The 18,953-nt window shown below is 45.6% G+C and overlaps 1 protein-coding gene across 6 annotated transcripts in view; it reads left to right on the forward strand.

Annotated features, from left to right (window-relative positions):
* The first annotated feature begins 309 nt into the window (after positions 1–309).
* Positions 310–18,953, forward strand: part of SAMD12 (sterile alpha motif domain containing 12) — a 177,465-nt gene continuing 158,821 nt past the window's right edge. For 2 of the 6 annotated variants that reach the window (XM_064442193.1, XM_064442194.1), the window contains exon 1: positions 310–517. In XM_064442193.1, the coding sequence (XP_064298263.1) occupies positions 386–517 (132 nt within the window). In that variant the 5' untranslated portion in view covers positions 310–385. The remainder of the gene's footprint in view (positions 518–18,953) is intronic. The other 4 variants (XM_064442192.1, XM_064442196.1, XM_064442195.1 and 1 more) reach the window with 4 other exon arrangements.

Genomic DNA, 18,953 nt, shown 5'->3' on the forward strand with positions numbered 1-18,953 from the left:
GCGCCCTCGGGCTGGAGGTCCCAGGGACCGAAACACCCCGCCTGATGTACCCTGTGCACCTGTGCAACGGGGGTTCCCGTCGGCGGGCTGCCGCACCCCGCGGGGTCACCGTCCCTCAGCCTCCGACGCCCCCGGCCGCTGCCGGACCCCGCGCCGCTCCCGCGGCCCGGCAGGTGAAGGCGGAGGTGCCGGACGCGGCCGGGCCCGCCCCGAGGGGTGCGGGGTCTCTCGGGCCGCCGGGGGCGCGCGCCCACCGCCACCGGGGTGCGGGCCCGGGCCGGGCCGGCCGGGACTACATTTCCCAGGGTGCGGCGGAGCGGAGCGGAGCGGGGCGGCCCCGCCCGCTGTCAGCGGCAGCGCTGCAGGTTGATCGCGGCGGCTGCAGATGAGCCCAGCCCAGCCCGCGCGCGGGCGGGCGGCGGCCGGGGCAGCAGCGGCAGCGGCGCCGCCGGGGCCGGGGCCGGGGCCGGGTCGGCGGCCGGCGCACTATGCGAGGCCGGGAGGATGGCGGTGGAAGGTAAGGGCTCCGCCGCGTCCCCTGCCCGCCGCCCCCGGGGTCCCTCCCCTGTCTCCTCCCCCGGGCACTCACCTGCGCCGCGGCGGGGCCGGCCCGGCCCGGCTCGGCTTGGCGGCGGCGGCGGCGGCGGCGGGGGTGGGGAGGACGGGGCCGTACCCGGCGGCGGGGCCTGAGGCGGCGGTGTTGGGGCCGCTCTGCCGCCCGCTGCACCGGCCTCGCCCGCGGGGTGCCCGGCCGCCCCCCTCGGCCCCGCCGCCCCCGGGCCAGGTGGCGCGGGGTCGGGCCGCCCGCCTGCGGGGCCGCCGGTGGCGTCGGCGGCTCCGGGGAGGCAGCGGGGTCTGCCCGCGCAGCCTGCGGCAGCCGGAGGCTTCGGTCCGGCAACTTCCCGGCGGGCCCGGAGGTGCCGCCTCTCCCGGCAGGGGCAGCAGACCTGCGCCGCCTCCCTCGGAGCGGCCCCGCTCCGCTCCGCTCGCCGGGCGCCTTCCTTTCCTTCCCTTCCGCGCCCCGCCGCCGCCGCCGGGCTCCCGCAGGAGCCGAGCGCCGCCGTCCCTCGGTGCCGCCCAAACCCCCGACGTGGCCTGAGGCCGCGGTACCCACGAAGGTGAAGCAGCCGCCGGCGTGAGCGCGGAGCCGCCGGCGCCGGGCTGTGCTCGGCCCCCCGCTCCCTCTGAGGAGGTGCAGCAGCCCGGGGCCGGGGGATCCGTGAGGTGTTCGCGAGGTGCCCGGCTCCTGGGGAAGGCCCGTCAGCTGCGGTAGTGCCTGGCAAGAGCTGGAAAGGGGGACACTTTGCCGAGGTCTTCCAACAGATGCTGGGCTCCTGCGGTGGCCAGACGTTGGCAGCGTGTTCCCATTCTGTGGGGCTTTCGGCAAGTTGGAGGGGAGATGTGACTAGGAGTGTGGCAAAAGGCAAATCCTCTTCCCTGCTGTCTGCTTCCAGAATTCACTTGGTTTTCTAGTGCTTTAGAACAAGGCGTTGAGAATCCTGGGATTTGTGTCCCATCTTGCTTTCTTCTGTACCCCTGGGAGAGTTTCAGAAGTCCACAGTGTGAAAACCAGCTGTCTGACCCTTCTCTTACACTTTATTTGGGGTGTATTGGGTTTTTTGGGGTATTTCTCTTGAGACCACCTTGAGCTTTGTTTCTCAGATAGGCTGATATCTACAGTTCCATCAGAGACCACTTGCGCTATTGCTGAAAACCACGCTGAAGCTGTCTTCTGCTGAGTACCCAAGTCAGCAGTGCAAGTGATAGTCCAGCAAAAACTTGGGCTTACTGAAGGCAGCAGGCAGCTTAACATCCTTGAAAACCAGCTTCCTAGGCAAACTGAAACAAAGGTAAACAAACCCACTGTGTCTCTCAAGGTGTCCGCGTACATCCAGAGATGTCCATCCTAAGCTGTAAGCCTCTTGATGAGTCAAACAGATTTCTTCGGCACAGGCTGCTTTACTGAATGGCAGTTTTGAAGACTGTAATGATGATATAAAGAAGGAAGGTAGTGGTCCTGAAGAAAAGCATTGCTTCTTTAGTGGCAAAAACTTAGCAACACGAGCTGGGCATGTGTGCCTGGTAGTGGGTAAGTAAATGAAACGGACTGCCATGCGCCAGATGGTTCACATGCCAGCAGCAACCCCTATTCCAGTGTGCTCTTTGACGTCATCCTCCTTTATTCACATGGAAGTCCTTCTCAGTCTTGACTGCTAGATCTTTTCAGGTCTGTAATAATTCCTGTCATATCTGCTGTGCCTTCCATGTGAGAATCTCTGAAGGCTTTGTAAATATTAATGAAGGAACACTCTGCTAAAGCTTTGGGAAGCAGTGCCTTTCCCTTCTCCTGAGACAGGATTTTTTTCTTTAACTCCTTTTTCCCATTTCCTTCCTTCAGGATGCATCCCTGCTATGGTCTCTCAGAACATGTTCTGCTTTCCTCCCATTTTGGGCTTTTCTCCCTCAACTTTCTTGCCTTTGCATAATTCGACTACCTTCATGCTAGCACAGCAAGATGACTACTTCTCCAGCACAGGTAGCCATGTGGCTGTGACTACTTTGTGTGAATGCAGTGCATGCACACTTGGGGCCTCTTCTTATCCATCATTTTCTGTCAGAACTGTGTTTCTTTGTGTGACTGTTCTTAAAAGCATGGTTTTATCTTAATGCATCTTCTCCTGAACTGGAGCCCTGGGTGTGAGTCGTGTTCTTTTCACGAACTGTGACTTTTGGCAGGTAACATGGGGCATTACAGCTTCTGTTTGGGAAGGTGAGAGGCTACGTGTCCCTCCTGGCTCTGATCACCACAGCGTGTGGATCCTACTCGAGTCGAAAGTAAAGTTGCTGTTGAATCTTCTAAAGTGATAGTTTCACAGAAAAACGCCAATTTGCTGAACTCAAAATTTCTTGGACTCGGGAAACACAGACTGCTTTTGCTTCCCTCCCCCCCCCCCCCAGTTGTTCGATTTGTTAGTTTTCATTGGAAAAACATTTTCCTGGTTTGCTACTTGGGATCTCAAGAGCATAACTTGCCGTACGTCAGCTTTGGAAGCCTGGAAATAAGGAAAGCCCTGAAAACCTGGTTTAAGTTGAGGTTGTCTGGCCTTCTAGTCTCTGCAGTTGTTGGCTGGGAGCTTGGCTAGGATGGGCTTCCTGGGTCTTCAGACCTTTTTATAGAGTGTAGCAAGGCTTCTGAATGGCTGGGCCAACTGGCTTCTTGTGCGAACTCACAAGTGGCTGGCTCAGGGATGCAACTGGCAGGGAACGGAGAGGTCCCTGGGGCACAAGGGAACTATGGGTCCTGGAGCATGGGAGTTCCTGGACAGAGCCAACATCCGCTGCCCCACCAGCTCTGCCGCGGCTATTGTTCTGTGGAAACTACCCATTTGTCAGCCTCAGTCACGAACCCAGGGACTCTCTGTTTCTCCTTTCAGAAATGCTCTGTGTGGCTAAAGTGAAATTATTTTGTAACTTCTAGTTTGTGGAGAATCTTTGAGAAATTCTGATTTAATTTTATCTAACAAACTGTTGAAATCATCCTGAAATTTGATTATTTTAGTGCTGTCTCAGCGTGGAGTGCAGGAGTTTAGTTATGCCAACAAATGTCCAGCAGTTTATTTAAGGAAAATATTCCAAACTTTTTACTGGGATAGCTGACAGCAATGAATTTGCAAATATGAAATAGGAATTTGGAGGCTACCTCAGTTCCTTGCCAGTTATATATAATACACACCTGAGGGTCCCCAAAGAGATTATGTGGACTGGGAGGTCCTTTGGGCTGCGTAGTACCAGCGCTTCCTGATTCATGAAAGGATTGGTGTGTGTATGGGGAAAGTGAGTTTGCACTCCTTAATATGAGCCCATCTAGATGGGAACACTGCCAAGGTAAGTCTATTTTTAGACCTAACAGTTTTGACAATGTTCCTTTAAGTGGTGTGTTTTTCCCTCTAGTAAGAATGAAAGAACTAGGTCAGAGCCAGTAGAAAAAGGCTTTTGATCTCTGCAACAGTGTTCTCAATTTTTTTTTTATTTTTGCTCTTGTGCGGTAGAGGGGAAGAGAGAAATGGTGATTTCTCCCTCCGCAGTGTTTAATGCACAGGCAGGTGAGAGACAGCACCCACCGGATGATGTATGTGCGCAGGTAATCCCACAGTTCTGTCAGATCCCTTGCAGCTCCGACCTGTGGTGTCTTTGAGATTCCCAATGAAAAAAAGTGCTAATTATATCAGAGAGTTCTTTCACAGTAAGTGTTCAACAAAGTTTGGTCTAACGCCTTTCCTGCTGTGTATAGGCTTTGGAAAGCATATACATACGTTTGTCACTGGTCTTCCCCTGAAAGTTTAGGTAAACTTCTACCATCCTATGGCTCTTGCCATAGGTTTTGTGCTATTGAGGCCCTGGATCTACCTATGGAGAATATTTTTTACTAAGAAGTGGAGTCTTGCTGACATAAAATGACAATGACTCTGGCCTTACCTCTTAGTAATCCTGAAGGGGACTAGAGACGCGAAGGAGGTTAGAGCATTCTGGGGTGTTGGCATTAAGGTTAACTGCTGCAAGACTGAAGTTATTTGCAGCCTGTAACCAACTTCTGTCAAAGTGATTCTCTGAATTTCAGCAATGTAACATACCTGTGTGGAAAGTCTTCAATGCCTAGCCAACTCCAGTGGATATTGAATGCTGCCATGTGTTTCCTTGGAGACTTGAGATATGGTGAGCTCATAAACTTGCTATGCTAACTCTGCCAGGAATGTTAATGCAAGTTCAGGACCATCCAAAGGACAGCTTTGAGACAGGTTTCAGTGTAGGTAGCTAACATGCTATTTCAGGGTGTGCCCAAAAGTACAACTCTTCTGACAAGTATTCAGTTATTCAACTTTGCCTTATTCCTACATGCGCTCCAGGCTCCGACTAGGTGTCTCCACATCCCAGTTTCCAGGGAATCTGATCTAATGGATGGGTTTTCAGCACAAACAAACCCCATCATTCACAAATAGCTTGTGCTTCCATCAATGGTCTTGTTTTCTTCAATAGTTTCCAACCACTCCTTAGCTTGAGGGAATCGGATGTGTGGCTTGGAAAGAGCTGACAGTTGGAAACAGGGCTGAGATATGTGTCTACCTGTCCATTTGAAACTGTTACATCGGATCACAGCAGAGGAGGTGGAGTTTACACAGCACAGGGAAGAGGAAGACCTGAACTCCAGCCTTTGGTCTTGGCATTAGTTCTATATATTATGGAGTTACCATTTATTGCAAAAGTGCATCAGCAATTATGGAACATAGGTCTTCTCCCATCCACATTCATGTGTCAACCTTCCTGGGCTGCAGCATCTATACCCTTCTTTCTTGCTCAGTAACAGCACAACTTCAGAAGGTGGGGCTTCCCTTCTTGACACACCACCACCACTCTCCCACCCCCTGCAGTGTGCATATGGCTTGGTGGCAGTGTGTGGTTCTCTGCTTTGAACCACTGCTTAGAGCTTTCCTATCTAGGTTGTTACATTTGAAAAAGTCACAGTACATTGTACCTGTCTTTAACAAGACAGATAGTCAGTGATCCCTCCCCCAAGGAATAATGTAGCTATCTAGGGCCAGGAGTCTGTTTTGGACAGCAAGTTCTCGTTTTGAACAGGTACGCTACGCTGCTCAGGCACTGTATAGGGAGACTGTGAGCTGAAGTTCAGAAAAGGCATTCCATTGTGGGAATTGGAAACCCCAAAATGAAGCTGTAGCAACAAAGAACGTTGCTGCACTGAAGTCTCTTTGGGCGTATTTAGACTGAGTGGGGAGTTGATACGATTGCAGGTTATGTGGCCATTTTCCCTGCCCTGCTTTTAGAAATGAACTGGGCAGGAAATGTAGATAAAGTATGGACTTGGTGTGTCACTGCATTTCCCTTGGATGAAATTTGGTTGGAGGATAAGAGTGTACCTGGAAACTCCAAAGTGATTTCAGGTCAACCAATTTAAATACAATTCTGTGAGCATTTGGCCTTATCCTTTAAAATACTTGGAAGGCTCAGAAGCTCCATGAGGACATTGATTAATTTAAATTGGCTGTTTCAGTGCAGTTGAATCCCATTGTAAGGATAAAACTTGTCAGGTGGTGGTGATGTATGGGCAAAGGGGAGGAACGGTGCTTTGAAAGTTCATGTGCTTCCTCTACTGAGAAGGCAAGTGAGCAAATGCAAGACTGAAACATTAGATGCCTTTCCTAACATACCACTGGAAAGTACTGAGAAAGTCTGTAGTGATGTTATAAGATCCCATGTTTACTGCTTAAATGGAAACTATAAAATAAAATCCTTCTTCAGAGGTTTGTTTTTTTTCCCCCCCTTGAGATGTCCAAGCATGGCGGGTAACATCCAAGGAGGTTGTGTAGCTTTGTTCCTCTCGTTTACAACTTGGGGCAAGTGGTTTGGAGCCAGTCTCTTGTGTTTCCCAGTGTTGCTGTGTCACAAGGGTTGTGGCAGGAGAGCAGCCACGAGAAGCTCAGAGTAAGGCACTGTAGCCAGGTGGTGTCAGAGTTGCAGATTGGTGCAGGTTGCTCAGCTGATAACCATGGAGGGGTTTTTGTCCAAAACATCATGTGTGGAGGCTTACTAGTGAGCGCAGAACTAGGTGTCTGGTGGATAGCACCAGAAGTTTTTGTTTTGCCTTTTGGACTCTGAAAGTGCTACAGCTACTTTGCAGAGGTAGTAGACCTGTTGGAAGACTACTGCTCAGCGCACTGAGCATTGAGTTCTTATTCTTGTTAAATTCTGGGTTTTTTTTTTAGTTGATACTGTGTCTTGTTCTGGTGCCAACTTTCTCTGCTGTCCTGGCTGAAACAGCTTTACCCTCTTGTGCCCTGTCCTGGCTCTCTTTTTGTCCAAACTGTATGATCTCTGAGGCAAGGACGCCTGTCTCTGAGCACAGGAGATACTCAGAGGCTGGGATTGAGCAATCCTGTTGTGGGTTATTTCTCATGAAGGCTGTTGCCTTTGAATGGATACAGGTATTTCCCCTTGCAGATTAACAGTTGAACAACTCAGCCCTCAATTATGGGCCAGAATTTTCTCTTTAAGGAAGCAGAAAGTGGCCTGCAAATAGAGTAATTTTGAAGTCTTCTGAAACCATCTGCTTCGTGGTGGTCAAAATAACAAATGGGATCTCAGGAACTATGAGAAAGAGCTCAGAACAAGGCAAGAAACATCTTTGTTTCTCTATTATTGCATATTGCTCTTGTACTTTGACCGGTCCCTGCAGTTTTGCTTGCCACGCCCCAAAAAAGGCATAGGACTGGAAAGACTACAGGAACAGAAAGAGTACAGCTGGGCAGAGACATGGTATGTTCTCTGAGGGCAGGTTACAAGGATTTGGATTCTTTAGCCTGGAGAAGAGATGAACATGGAGAGAATCATTAGAAATTAATGAATGGTTTGGAGAAGGTGAAAAAGGAACTAGTTTACAAGGCAGTGGCATAAAGGGCTAGACTTCTAGGCTGACCCAGCCTTATCACTTTTATGATAGTCTAGCTTGTCTGGTGTGTATCCAGAACAATTCTACTCACCACAACAGGTTGATTTGCATCAAGTGACTGAAAGGAGAATTTGGCCAGGCTGACATCGGAACACAGAGGAGATGAAAAACCGGGTACCGAGCTATAAAAACGTTAACAGGCAGGGTTGTGATGTATAAGATATGTAGCTCTTATTTTTTCTCCAGTATATAAGAACTGATACTGCTCTGTAGCAGGAGTATCTCTGTTCTTACAGTATGTCTGCTATGTCAGGTTGATGGCATTGGGTGCGAACGAGGAGCCCCCCACATTAGGCTGCAGCTGCAGCAATGCCATCCTGGAAAATAGTTCCCCCCAGGAGGCAGGGTTGGAAGCTGCTGTACTTCCCTGCATAAACGAGGTGAAATATGGTCTGAGACTGACCTTCAGGAGAGCCTGAAGCAGATCATATATACAGATCACACCCTTAGTAGCTTCTGCCTTGAGTAGGTTTTATGTTCACTCACCTTTGCAGAGCGTCTTCTTTGTCTCTCCAGAAGTGTCCTGTGGCAGAAGGACTCTGAATAGAATGATGAGGGAGTTGCTGTCAGTAGCTGCAGGTTCTCTGTGGAGCATGAGCTAAATTGGCATTAAAGAGCAGGTTCTTTACTTGGAACAGCAAGAGTTCACCCTAATAGGTGCTGCTCCTGGATGAAGCAAGCAGGTGGGGCAGGGGGACAGAAGTGAACTCTGCATTCAGTTACAGGACCTATTGTGCTTGCGGTGGGTACGTGACTGAATCGGAAAAGGGTGTAAGGAAGGCGTTTGGAATGGGTTGTAAGCTGTCTTTATAGAGATGGGTAGGACTGCACTATAATGTGGAACCTTGCTAGCTCATACTCTTCGGCTGAACATTCAGATCATTACTTCTCTCCATTCCCTTGCTCATTCGCTCTCCTCTGCCCTGTTTTTTGTGGATTTTGTTTTTGAGGGGAGTTTAGTTGAGTCGATTTATTTCACTGCAAATAACCTAGTAAAAGCAAGAAAGACTTTTAATAATGCTGTTTCAGAAACATAAAGAAAGGAGAATTGTAATGTGTGTAAATAGAAGCTTTCTCCTGGATTTGCCTCTAGCAAAATAATTGCATGCTCTCAGCTAACAGTTTGTCGCTACACAAATTGGCGTGGGTACTAGAGTGAGTAGGATACAGTGGTATGAGTAAGCAGTAGGAGGTGAAGAATTTTACTGGGGGAACGAAAGACAGCATTTCCAGGCTCTTCAGTTAAATGTGCAAGGGAAGGGATAGCCTCAAACAATGATAAAGGAGGTAACTTTTAGGCAGTTGAGAGAAAACCAGGACTGAAACCAGAAGTCAACTGCCAGATTGCAAACTAGTTATGCTAGTGAGAATGAATAAATATATTTTTCTTTGCATTTTGTGCATCATTCATGGGACAAGAAATAACGCCTATTTCCGCAGGTGAATTGCAGCCATTTCTGTGCCACACATTCAGCAGACACTAGCTTTCATGAGTAGGGCAAAGGCAGAGATCTGTGGTGCATGTCTGGGACGGTGTACCTCCAATGCTGTAATAAAGACTTAACTGGTGTGTGTCTGAGCTGCTCTTTGTATGCTGGATAGGCCCACTAGTGTTTAGCAATGGTTTCTGATGTAATGGTGGCTCATTGTAGAATTGAATAGTAGTGCTATTAGGACGTGAGATGAGGCATTCTTAGAAATGTAATTTGCAGTGGAGCATGACTAGCTAATCTCCTACGAAGTGATGGCAAGACAAGTTTCTTCCAGGAAAAGTGGAAGTAATGAAGACGTGTTTCTTACCCAGGTGTGTTCTTTATCTTTTCTATCTACTTCCTCTCCATATTCACTTTGAAATCCTCAGAGGGCAGCAGTGGTACCTAGTTTGCCAAAAGTTTGCCAAAGTCAGTTGGTGACTGACAATTGCAATAGATGGTGGATACTTCTCCTTCAGAGAGAACATTATTTTAGGTCTCTTCCTGTCTGTTTACCCACTGATTTTTTTGTTGTTGTTGTGTTTGTTTTTCAACTTATTCTTCATATCTCCTGTAGTACCCTCTTTGGTTGCAAGTCTGTGCATCTCAAACCTGAAATCCAGAGGAATTGTTTCACTTTTCAGGAGAAGCTTTGTAGATGCTTGCACAAGCCCTCTTATTAACAGAGGATGAAATTAATTTGCAAAATAAATTACCATCTACTTTGTACTGTAATCCATTGCTCAAATTATTTTCCTGTATATATATGATGCATGTTACTGACCTTTATTACTTTGTTCACTAAGATCCATTTTGCTCTGAGCTAAATGCATATCTTACTAGTCCCCTTCTTTGCCAGTATTCTCCTTCCTTTATACCTGTGCAGAATTTGTGGTAGATTTTGCCTTATTCACTGAATTGGTCCATTTTTCAGTGAGCCTCTCTGTTGCCAGTGTGAGTTCAAGAGCTGTTTGTACCAACAGTACATTTATTAAAAAGGAATGAGAAAATGCTTCAGAAATAATTTGGCTGCCCAGTCATCATGCCTGCTTTTTGTCATGGAATCCTGTTGCTGTTACAAAGGCAGAACTTGCATTGCTGAGGCTCCAGGGTCTATCTAGCATAGTGATAATGTGCAGTCTGTCTCCTGAAGAGCAGGTGTAACAGAAACTGTCTTTTTATGTTTACAGCATTTGCTAAAGTCTACGAGATGAGGGATGGGAAGTGGATATTGCCATATAAAAAATACTTAGTTTCCAGTAGGAAAATTGTCAAAAATGCACAATTAAATTTCTTAGCTGAGTAAACTTAAGTGCATACATATCCTGGTGGGATGAGGATCTTAAAAGGCAAACTTAACCCCTACAAGGAGAGGATTTCTTATTCTGGGCTTAGTGTTTCTGTTCTGTAGACAACTAAGGAATCTTTCTTCTCTCTATACACACAAGATTTGCATGGCCTTCAACCAAAATATGAGTTTAGTTTGATTCCATATGAAACTCCTAAGTTACTCATTCTGATTTCTTGATGTATTTCTGATGCTGCACAAGACTCATTACCATCAGCTGCCTCTTAACAGCTGAGGTGTGTGTGAGAGATGTATGTGGTGTGTAGTAGATTGTCTCATGTTTTTTCTCTTTCTGTGTTTGACTTTAATTTTGGGCATTTTTCTCCTTGTTTCTGGAGTGAGCAAATGGCTTGTAGTAGTAGTTGGCTTGGTACCGTGGGATGACTACCCAGTTGCCCATCTATAGAGGTTCAGAGATGGCTGCATCAGGAGCGCAGTTACTTTAAATTTTGCCTTGCTGATGATAATTCTAAAGGGGTAAAAAAGTCAAAAGCCCCATAATTTACAATTACAAGCTAAAATTAACACCTATCCTTTGAATGCTTTATTCCTTTCTGCTTCTATCCTTGTCCTACACCTGTGTCCCCTTTGCTCTGCCCTCCCTGACCTGGTTCAATGTCCACTACCTTGCTGTAGAGCTGTCTCTTCTCTTGCTCTCCAAGAAACCTCCCAGCTGGAGGGCATGTCCCACTGCTTGGACATACTCTTGATTGTAAAATTCATCTCTTGCAAGGAGTTTATCGTTTGTTAAATTGATTAATCCAGTAGATGATTAATAGTCATGATAAAGAGAGGCTAGAAAGATAAGCAACTCTCTGGATGGACTTGATGGTACAGCAGTGTGCTGCTGTGTCTCCCAAGCCTTGCTGTCTTTGTCTGTCTGAGCTTTGAACTCAAATCTACGGGTGCAGCTTATCAGTAGCAGCAGTTTACAAAGCACCCCACAGCTCAGCGCTGGTCTGGCTTTTGGCACAGCCTATTTGTAATCGCTTAATGCAGATTTGTTGATGCTGACCAACAGAAACAGACAGCTAGACACCAATATTACTTCACCTAAATACTTTGATTTCAGCCTTAGTGGAGGTTTCTGATAAATTCATATTATCTGCACCGCAGTAGAAAAGGTCCTGACTGATTTGGTGGGCTGCTTGCTCTGTGTGAGTGCTGCTGATTTAGTGGCCATTAGATAGGCAGATTCGAGAAACAGAGCAGGCAAAATCTTGAAGCTACTTCCTCAGCAGGATGCCAGCATTATTTACTAGGTGGCAACATAACCAGCAGGTTGCATTCATGTGAAACTTTGCAGTTTTAGCTGGTCCAAAGTGATGGTTTGAGGGAACTGGGCTGATTTACATTAGCTGGAGATAGGACTGAGGGTGGCAGAGCAGTGGCTGCTCAGGGAGGCTGTGGAGCCTCCTTCTCTGGAGACATTCAAACCCTGCCTGGACACGATCCTGTGTGCCTGCTCAAGCAGGGGGGCTGGACAAGATGATCTCCAGAGGTCCCTTCCAACCCCTACCATTCTGTGATTCTGTGAGAAGTAATTCCTATAGGCAAAAGCCAGATAGTTTCTCAAAACTAGAAACTGACTGATAAGGCAGGTGGACCATCCATAGGAGTTATAGAAACTGATTACTGTGGAAAAACTTTCTGCCAAATAAAGTAGTTAAAATAATAATAAATTTTATGGTACAAATTAAGGTCCTCTTTATTAGCAGTTTTTAATCTCGTTTTTTAGTATTGTAGAAGTGGTACTATCTGCTCAGGTCAGACATAACATGGGATTATTTAAAAGATTTTTCTAGGGATATTCAGAGTTACTAATGAAGTACAAACTTTGGAAATATGGGAAGGGCTTCGCAGCGCAGATGCTTCTTGCTCATTTGGTCAGTGTGAGCAGCCATCTCAATCTGGAACTAAATCTCAATGTTCTCAGTACAAATATCTCCTCTCTGAACAACCCAGTTAATGCCGGTTGCGAATGATGCAAAAAGCAAAAAGCCCTAGGGATGTTGTTTGACTACTTGGTATTGAAATGCAGCATCTGGAGGCGTGTAGATGTCCTGAAAGTGCTGACTGCAGAATTTGATGATGTTGGAGGTTTGATTTGCTTTTGGCAAAGAACTGGACAGAGATGGAAGAAACAGGTCCAGTGAGAGCTGTTGTTTAAATGTCTTGTAGGATCTCCTTGCCTGGAAATAGCTATTAAATCTTCATGACCTTCATGAAGACTTGAAACAACTGAAAAGATATTTGGACCCTTTTTGTAAGGTTCCTTCTATGTCCAGCCTGAGTTTGTTAATAATCCAGCTGTATGGACTAACTCCTGTCTTTTTCAACAGTGTGGCATTTTACGGTGGGAGTAGCAGGTGGATTGTATGGACTTACCTCTTAGCATTGTGCAGCTAAGTCTGTGGCATGAATATATAAAATGGAGCTTGCATATTTGCCATTATTTGACACATGAAAGTTTTCTAAGGATTGTTAGAGGCTGGATGGGTATCTCCTATGCCTGCTTTTTGTCTCCAAATAGCAAAAGCTAGCATATGACTGTGATGCACACAGAACAGGGCAGATGAGTAAGAAGATGCTATTTTTACTTGATCGCTTTTCAGAATAGAGCAATTGTTATTGCATGTAACTCAAGTACTTGCCAAATATGCTTTAATGTAGCTTTAATTGATCTGCTTAAAATTTTAAGCAGCCAGCAGTATTCCCACTGAAACAAGTAGTTATGAAACGTTTGACACTGTAGGCAGTAGAGAGCACAGAGGTAGCGATTGATCATAGATTTGATCTGCTAAGCCTTGAGCCTACAGATGGAGAGACAAAGATTTTCCATCTGTCCACGCAAAACTTCGGATAAATCAAGGCTGTGTTTTGAAGAGTGCCTTCAGGCTTTTCTCAAGACAGGATTCACAGAATACCCTCTAGTAAAGTGCAAGCCTTGCCCCCAGATGCCAGTAACTTACTGTGGCTCTTGGTGACTTTTGTGTACCATCAAGCCTGCTCAGACAAGCTGTCTCTTGGCTGCTTGCCATCTGGGAGGGAGGTAGTGAGGGGAGCAGAGCATTCACGTTGCCCTATGAGCTCTCCTTTCGAACTGCATACGCGTGCCATAAGGGATCTGCGTGGGCACAGAGCTTGGCTCTCACATATCAGCTTCTGTGGGGCAACAAATTCTCTTTCTCAGTATACGTGGAAAGAACTTGGGTTTGTGTCCTAGCATGTGGAAAAAATACACTGTGTATTGCATTAATTTTGTTCCTCCCCTAGTTTTTTAAGACACGTGGTCATTTTTCCACTGCGGCTGCTCCACTTACTATTTTCTCGCAGAGTTTTTGACTCTCATAACTTGGCAGATCTCAGCAGTCTTCAAAGTTCTGGAAAAGTGGATATTTTACTGTAGATTCAGCTCTACCATTGAGCTAGGCATACAAGAGTACATAAGTGCCTTTATTTTAAATAATAGTTTGTTTTGTAAATGTAATCTGTGGATCTGTGTTATTTTGTCTGCCAGTACCATTCGTCATGTACTTGTTGCTGTGCAGTCGGAGCTGTACAGAACATCCACCCAAAAGAAAACAAGTTCCCACCACAGAAAGCTTTCAATCCAAGTTAAGTGACAATAGTTGGGAAGCATGAAGAGAGACATGGCATTAAACAGCTGTTAGGTGGGGTTTTCAGTAGGGAAAGGAGAATTCATGTGCTCTGAAACTGGATGAAGAGTTGTATTACTGAGACAAATGGATGATATATGAATAATGAGGTGGTATGGAAGAATATTGGAAGAGATTCTGTTTCAAAATCTAATAATACTGCTGATACCTAGTAGTAATATGCTGATACTATCAGCTGATTTGGAGGTACTATTTGGTGTCTTGATGGACTTTTAAAGTCTGAGAATGATGGGGTGGATTTAATTCGGTAGAGCGTAGAGGTGCTGAGGCAGTAGGGATATAGTTAAAGTAACAGTGTGGGAAAACAGTCTGAATGCAGAAGGTTGGGTCAGCTAGTGTTAGCTAATACCAGGGTAATGACAAGTTAGAGCCTGAACAAGTATTTTAGCAAGAAACAGCTTTGTAGGTAGAATCTTTTCCAGATGAATTCCATTAAGTCCTGAAGGAGATTTAAGAAGAGTCAGCTAAGAGGGTCAGAGCAGCTGGGTTGTGATAAAGTTGGTGATTTGTGATTCTTTTCTAAGAGCTGCTTAGACTCAGTTCTACAGGATGTTAACCCTGGGTGCTGACAGCCCCCCAGCTCCTTTAGTTTTGCGTAGTCAATCCTGAGTTTAGAGCTGGTCTTCTCTAGCTAAAATTATGTAAGGTGCTGATTTAAGAAGAGAATATGTTGTTCTTGAACAAACCTTGACCTCTTTCCCTGGTTTTAACAAATCTTGAAAAGGAGCAATTGTGGAGGTAAGAACTCCACTTGTCTGCCGGAGATGGAAATTTGTATTTCTGTGTGATAGCAGGAAATAAGACCCATGCAAGCAAATATTCTTTCTTTCTCACCCTCCATGTAGCTGAGAGTTGGAGGCAGCACTAGGGGAAAACAATAGAGCTGGCTACCTGAAGATGGCTCATGACAAAGAGAGATTAGCTTTGCCAAATGACCGAGATACTTATCCTCACCTCTGCTTTTATTCCTCCTGCCCGTCAGTCTGCCTTCTCCCCATGCTGAGGCTCTTGTTCTAGGTGTGTCTTCCTTAAGAGATTCAGTCCAGGGGTATGGTAAGCCGAGACTGTGATGGGGGTGAAGGAGAGAGATGAATGTTTTCCCTCTACCCCTAGGAAAAGTTGTCTTCCCCCCCTCCAATATCAGCAACTTCAGAAAAGTCTTTCCTGAGGCAGTCTGAGTTTCTTTTAACCAGTCATCTCTTTTCAATAAAAAGGTAATGGGCATGTATGTAATTGCTAGTAGCCTCTCCAATTTTTTTCTCTTTTGTAACCTGAAGGAGCCCAATATAAAGCATTGCTGAAACAGCACTAACATTCATTACTCTTGAAAGAATGATGGGCTAAGAGTCAAGCAGCATCTTGCCATGTGATTTATTTCTTTTTTTAAGCCATCCAGGTGATGCTTTTGCTAATGTGTTATCAGAAATCTGGATCATTTGCTCCCTGCAATGACTGGTAAATCAGTGCTGTAACCCAGAAGGCTTTCCTTGTCCATCCATCCCCTACCACCCTCCTCTGTAATCTGTATTGTTTGGGGGCACTGGGAAGGGAGGAGCTGCAATCCACAGGAAGCTTGCTGCTGGCAGTGTTTTTTCCAGGCAGTGTTAAGTCCCACTGTGCTTTGTGATTTCTCTCAAGTGAGCACTGGAAGGGGGTTGACAGCCAAAATTTGCCTGTTTCTGGATGCTGCTGAGGTGTGTTAGTGTTTCAAAGGTGTATGCAAGAGTCTTTCTATTCAGCTAGGTAAGGTGATTGCAGAAGATAGTTGGAGAGATTTTTATGGACTGCATTCCACAGCGGTGAAAAAGACTTGGTAATTTCCAGCCCTTGCTGGAGCAGGGTGTGCCGGGAGTACTTCCACTTTTTTGTGAAGGAGGGAATTAGTTTGGATACTAACAGAACAGTTTCCGTCCTCATTGGGCTTCAAAAAAGTCTGTCTTGATGGATCACATCCATCTTTTCTGTGGTCTGGAGGATAAGCAAAGTAGTCATTAGTTATTGTTTCTTTCAGGTAGGTTAAAATGATCTAGAGGAGATAGATAATAATAGGTGGATATGATCTAGGATAGAGAGATAATTTTTTTGTCTCTTAAGACACACTGATGTAATTATAAACCACAAAATAATCTATCCTTGAAACCTCCCATGGGAACTTAAAAGCCCCAAAGACTCCCTTCATCATAACAACTTGGCAGGTTCTAGGTACCTCCCCATAATTGCCATACAGCTGGAGCAGGTGAAGCCTGTTACCTTGACTGCAGAAGTAAAAAGGATCCTGCATTTTCTCTGACACAGAAAGAGGTCCTGCAAGGGAAAAAAATCAAGCAGCAGCTGTGTTCAGATTCAGTTCCATTGCAGTCTTGTAGCCATGACAAAACCAATATCCAGGAAGGAGTAGGTATGAAGTTTACCTAGAAATAAAGGACTCAAAAGATAAGAAATGCCTCTACTAACTTGATTAAAGTTTAAGTATTTGTTCTGAATTTTCTCAGTGGTGTAGCTGGGAATACCGGTAGGAGGAAGGGAGCGACTTGAAGACAGTCATCTCTTTTTGCCCTCCTCACGCTGAGAGGCAATGCCAGAATGATGGGATTTGGTTTTGCATTCCCTTCAGCCAACCTACGGAATTGGTCTGAACCAGGGAGGAAAGAGGCTTGCAAGTAGAGGAGCTGTAGCTAGACTTAGGGAAGAGCTCCTTAGGTTGGTTTGGGAGGCGAGGCCCTGTAGCAGCCCTCTAGGTACTGGGAAGAAGTTGCAGATGCCTGCCCTACTAAAATGAGACAGAAAGATGACAGGTAAGAACACCAGCCACACGGACTGCTGCAGACCCCTTTTCCTTATATGCTTTTTCCCCCTATTAAAATAAAAAAATGCTCTTGTTTTTGAGAAATTGGTGCCTGAAGGTGAAACCCAGGAGTCCTCAGAAAAACTTGTCAGAGGGTTTTAAGTGCTTTGAAAGCAAAACCACAGCTCTATATGCAAGGCCTAAGGAGATGGAGGACCCCTTTTAAGAAAGAAGGGATATTTTAGCTGGCAGTCCTTCTCCTGTGGTGGTACCTGGGGTAGCCAGCAGAAATCCTGTCTCACCTCCATAAGATCTGCATTGTTCACCTCTTCTGTTTCCTTCCCCAGAAGAAGGTCTCTGCAGGGCTCAACTCTGGACATGTAGTTTAGTGATTCCTTCTCTTCTTCCTCTCGCACTGTCTGCTAAGGAATTGACTGTTTGGAGAGGGATCTCTGCCTCTTTCACATACTTGTAAAAGAAGTCCAGGACTAATTGCCTATAGCTACTCACAGTGAGACTCAAATTTTAGTTCCCTTCCTATTTTTAGTTTCATTTACTAGTTTTATGTGGGCCAGTGACATATTTTTCTATTCTATATAAAATGGCTGCAATTTTTAATGAAACATGTTGCAATTCTTCAGTGCTTTCCATCACTCAGTGTTGTTAATGAATTATCATTCATAATGTCCCTTTGACTTGAAGATAGGAGATGTTTCTATCCCTAGCTTGCAGGTGTATGTAGTGTAGTACTTGGACAGAACACTTATCTTTTACAAATATTTGGATGTTTTTAAAAATCCCAAGGAGAAAAGGCCAACTTTTTGGCCTTTGCTTTAATTCTGCACCAAGGAACTGGAGCCTATAATTTAGGCTCAAAGTTTTCAATTAAGACTCTGGTATTTCAGGTATTTCAAAAGGTGCTGTGGCTGAAAGGACCCTTTGCCTTCTCCAGCTGCTTGAGCCTGTTTCCTGTGGGAGGCTTTCAAGGGCTGATCTGTAGCTGGTAGAAAGTGGCAGTTCTCATTCCTTCCCCTGTTCCCCACCCTTTGCTTCTAAGCCAAGCAAGAGTAAAAGGGCAGCTTTTATTCTGGCTTTACATTGTGTTTTAGGTTTCTATTCAGGACTGTCAAACATTGCACCACAGTATCTGAGCAAAGTTCTTTTGCATACAGGGGAAGTTGGGACCATTAATTACAAGTAGTGCTAAAAGTAGCATAGTTACCCAGGAACATGAATGCAAAAATGGGATATACGTGTGGATAGGAAGTTGTCTCAGGATCCATACATTTTAAAATCGCTACATGTGCCAAGAAGGTTGTTAAGGCTGCTCTCGATGTGAGTGCTGGAACTGTGAAATTTAGGACAGAAAACGATTAAACCACTGCCATAGTTCTAAACATGCATTTCTGTGGTGTGGTTTGCACTTGTTTTGTGTTTTTCACTGGCTGCTTTCCTTATTCTGCTGTCAGTAGTCCACACCTCATTATATGCTCCTAGAGAGTACATCCCTTCTGCTTGTTAGGATGGTGTAGGTGGTAATTTGCAGTGATACAAAGTGCTGAAGGAGAGATAATCAGCTGGGTAAGTCATTATTCTGTGCAGAGACCAACTTGCTGTGCACAGCTTACTTATCCCATATTGTTTAGGACCTAGAATATTGTAGTTAATTGAAAATGTAATAGACAAACTTTAACTTGCTTGCCTAGAAAAGAAGAAAGGTATGGGTGAATGATGAATGCATGGGATATATTGTCCTTAGAGTAAAAGCTCTAAGTCAAGGGTCTTGGATGCTTTAGTGAAACCAGTAGAGCACAGTCCAACACAGTAGCCTGCACTAAATAGCCTTATACAGTGCTGCATTGCCTCTGATTTTCTTTCTTTTCGTGGACCCTGGGTCCACGTCAAGCTACAGACAGTTCTTTTGCCATGATCTGACATAGCTCTGGTTACCACACGGCACTTCTTAGTACTTTGTGATAAATGTTTGTAACATTGGTGGTTCTTTCCTAAGCAGTATTTTCTTTGTCTCATATTTTCTTCCCAGCTATCCATTGCAATCTGAATCCAAATGGTATTGATCACCCTGTCCCCACAGAAGGTATTAATCTGCAACTTGAAGGTGAAGGAGTTGAATCGCCCTCTGTTA

The sequence above is a fragment of the Phalacrocorax carbo genome, chromosome 2, assembly GCF_963921805.1.
Source record: "Phalacrocorax carbo chromosome 2, bPhaCar2.1, whole genome shotgun sequence".
NCBI classification, from domain to species: domain Eukaryota; kingdom Metazoa; phylum Chordata; class Aves; order Suliformes; family Phalacrocoracidae; genus Phalacrocorax; species Phalacrocorax carbo.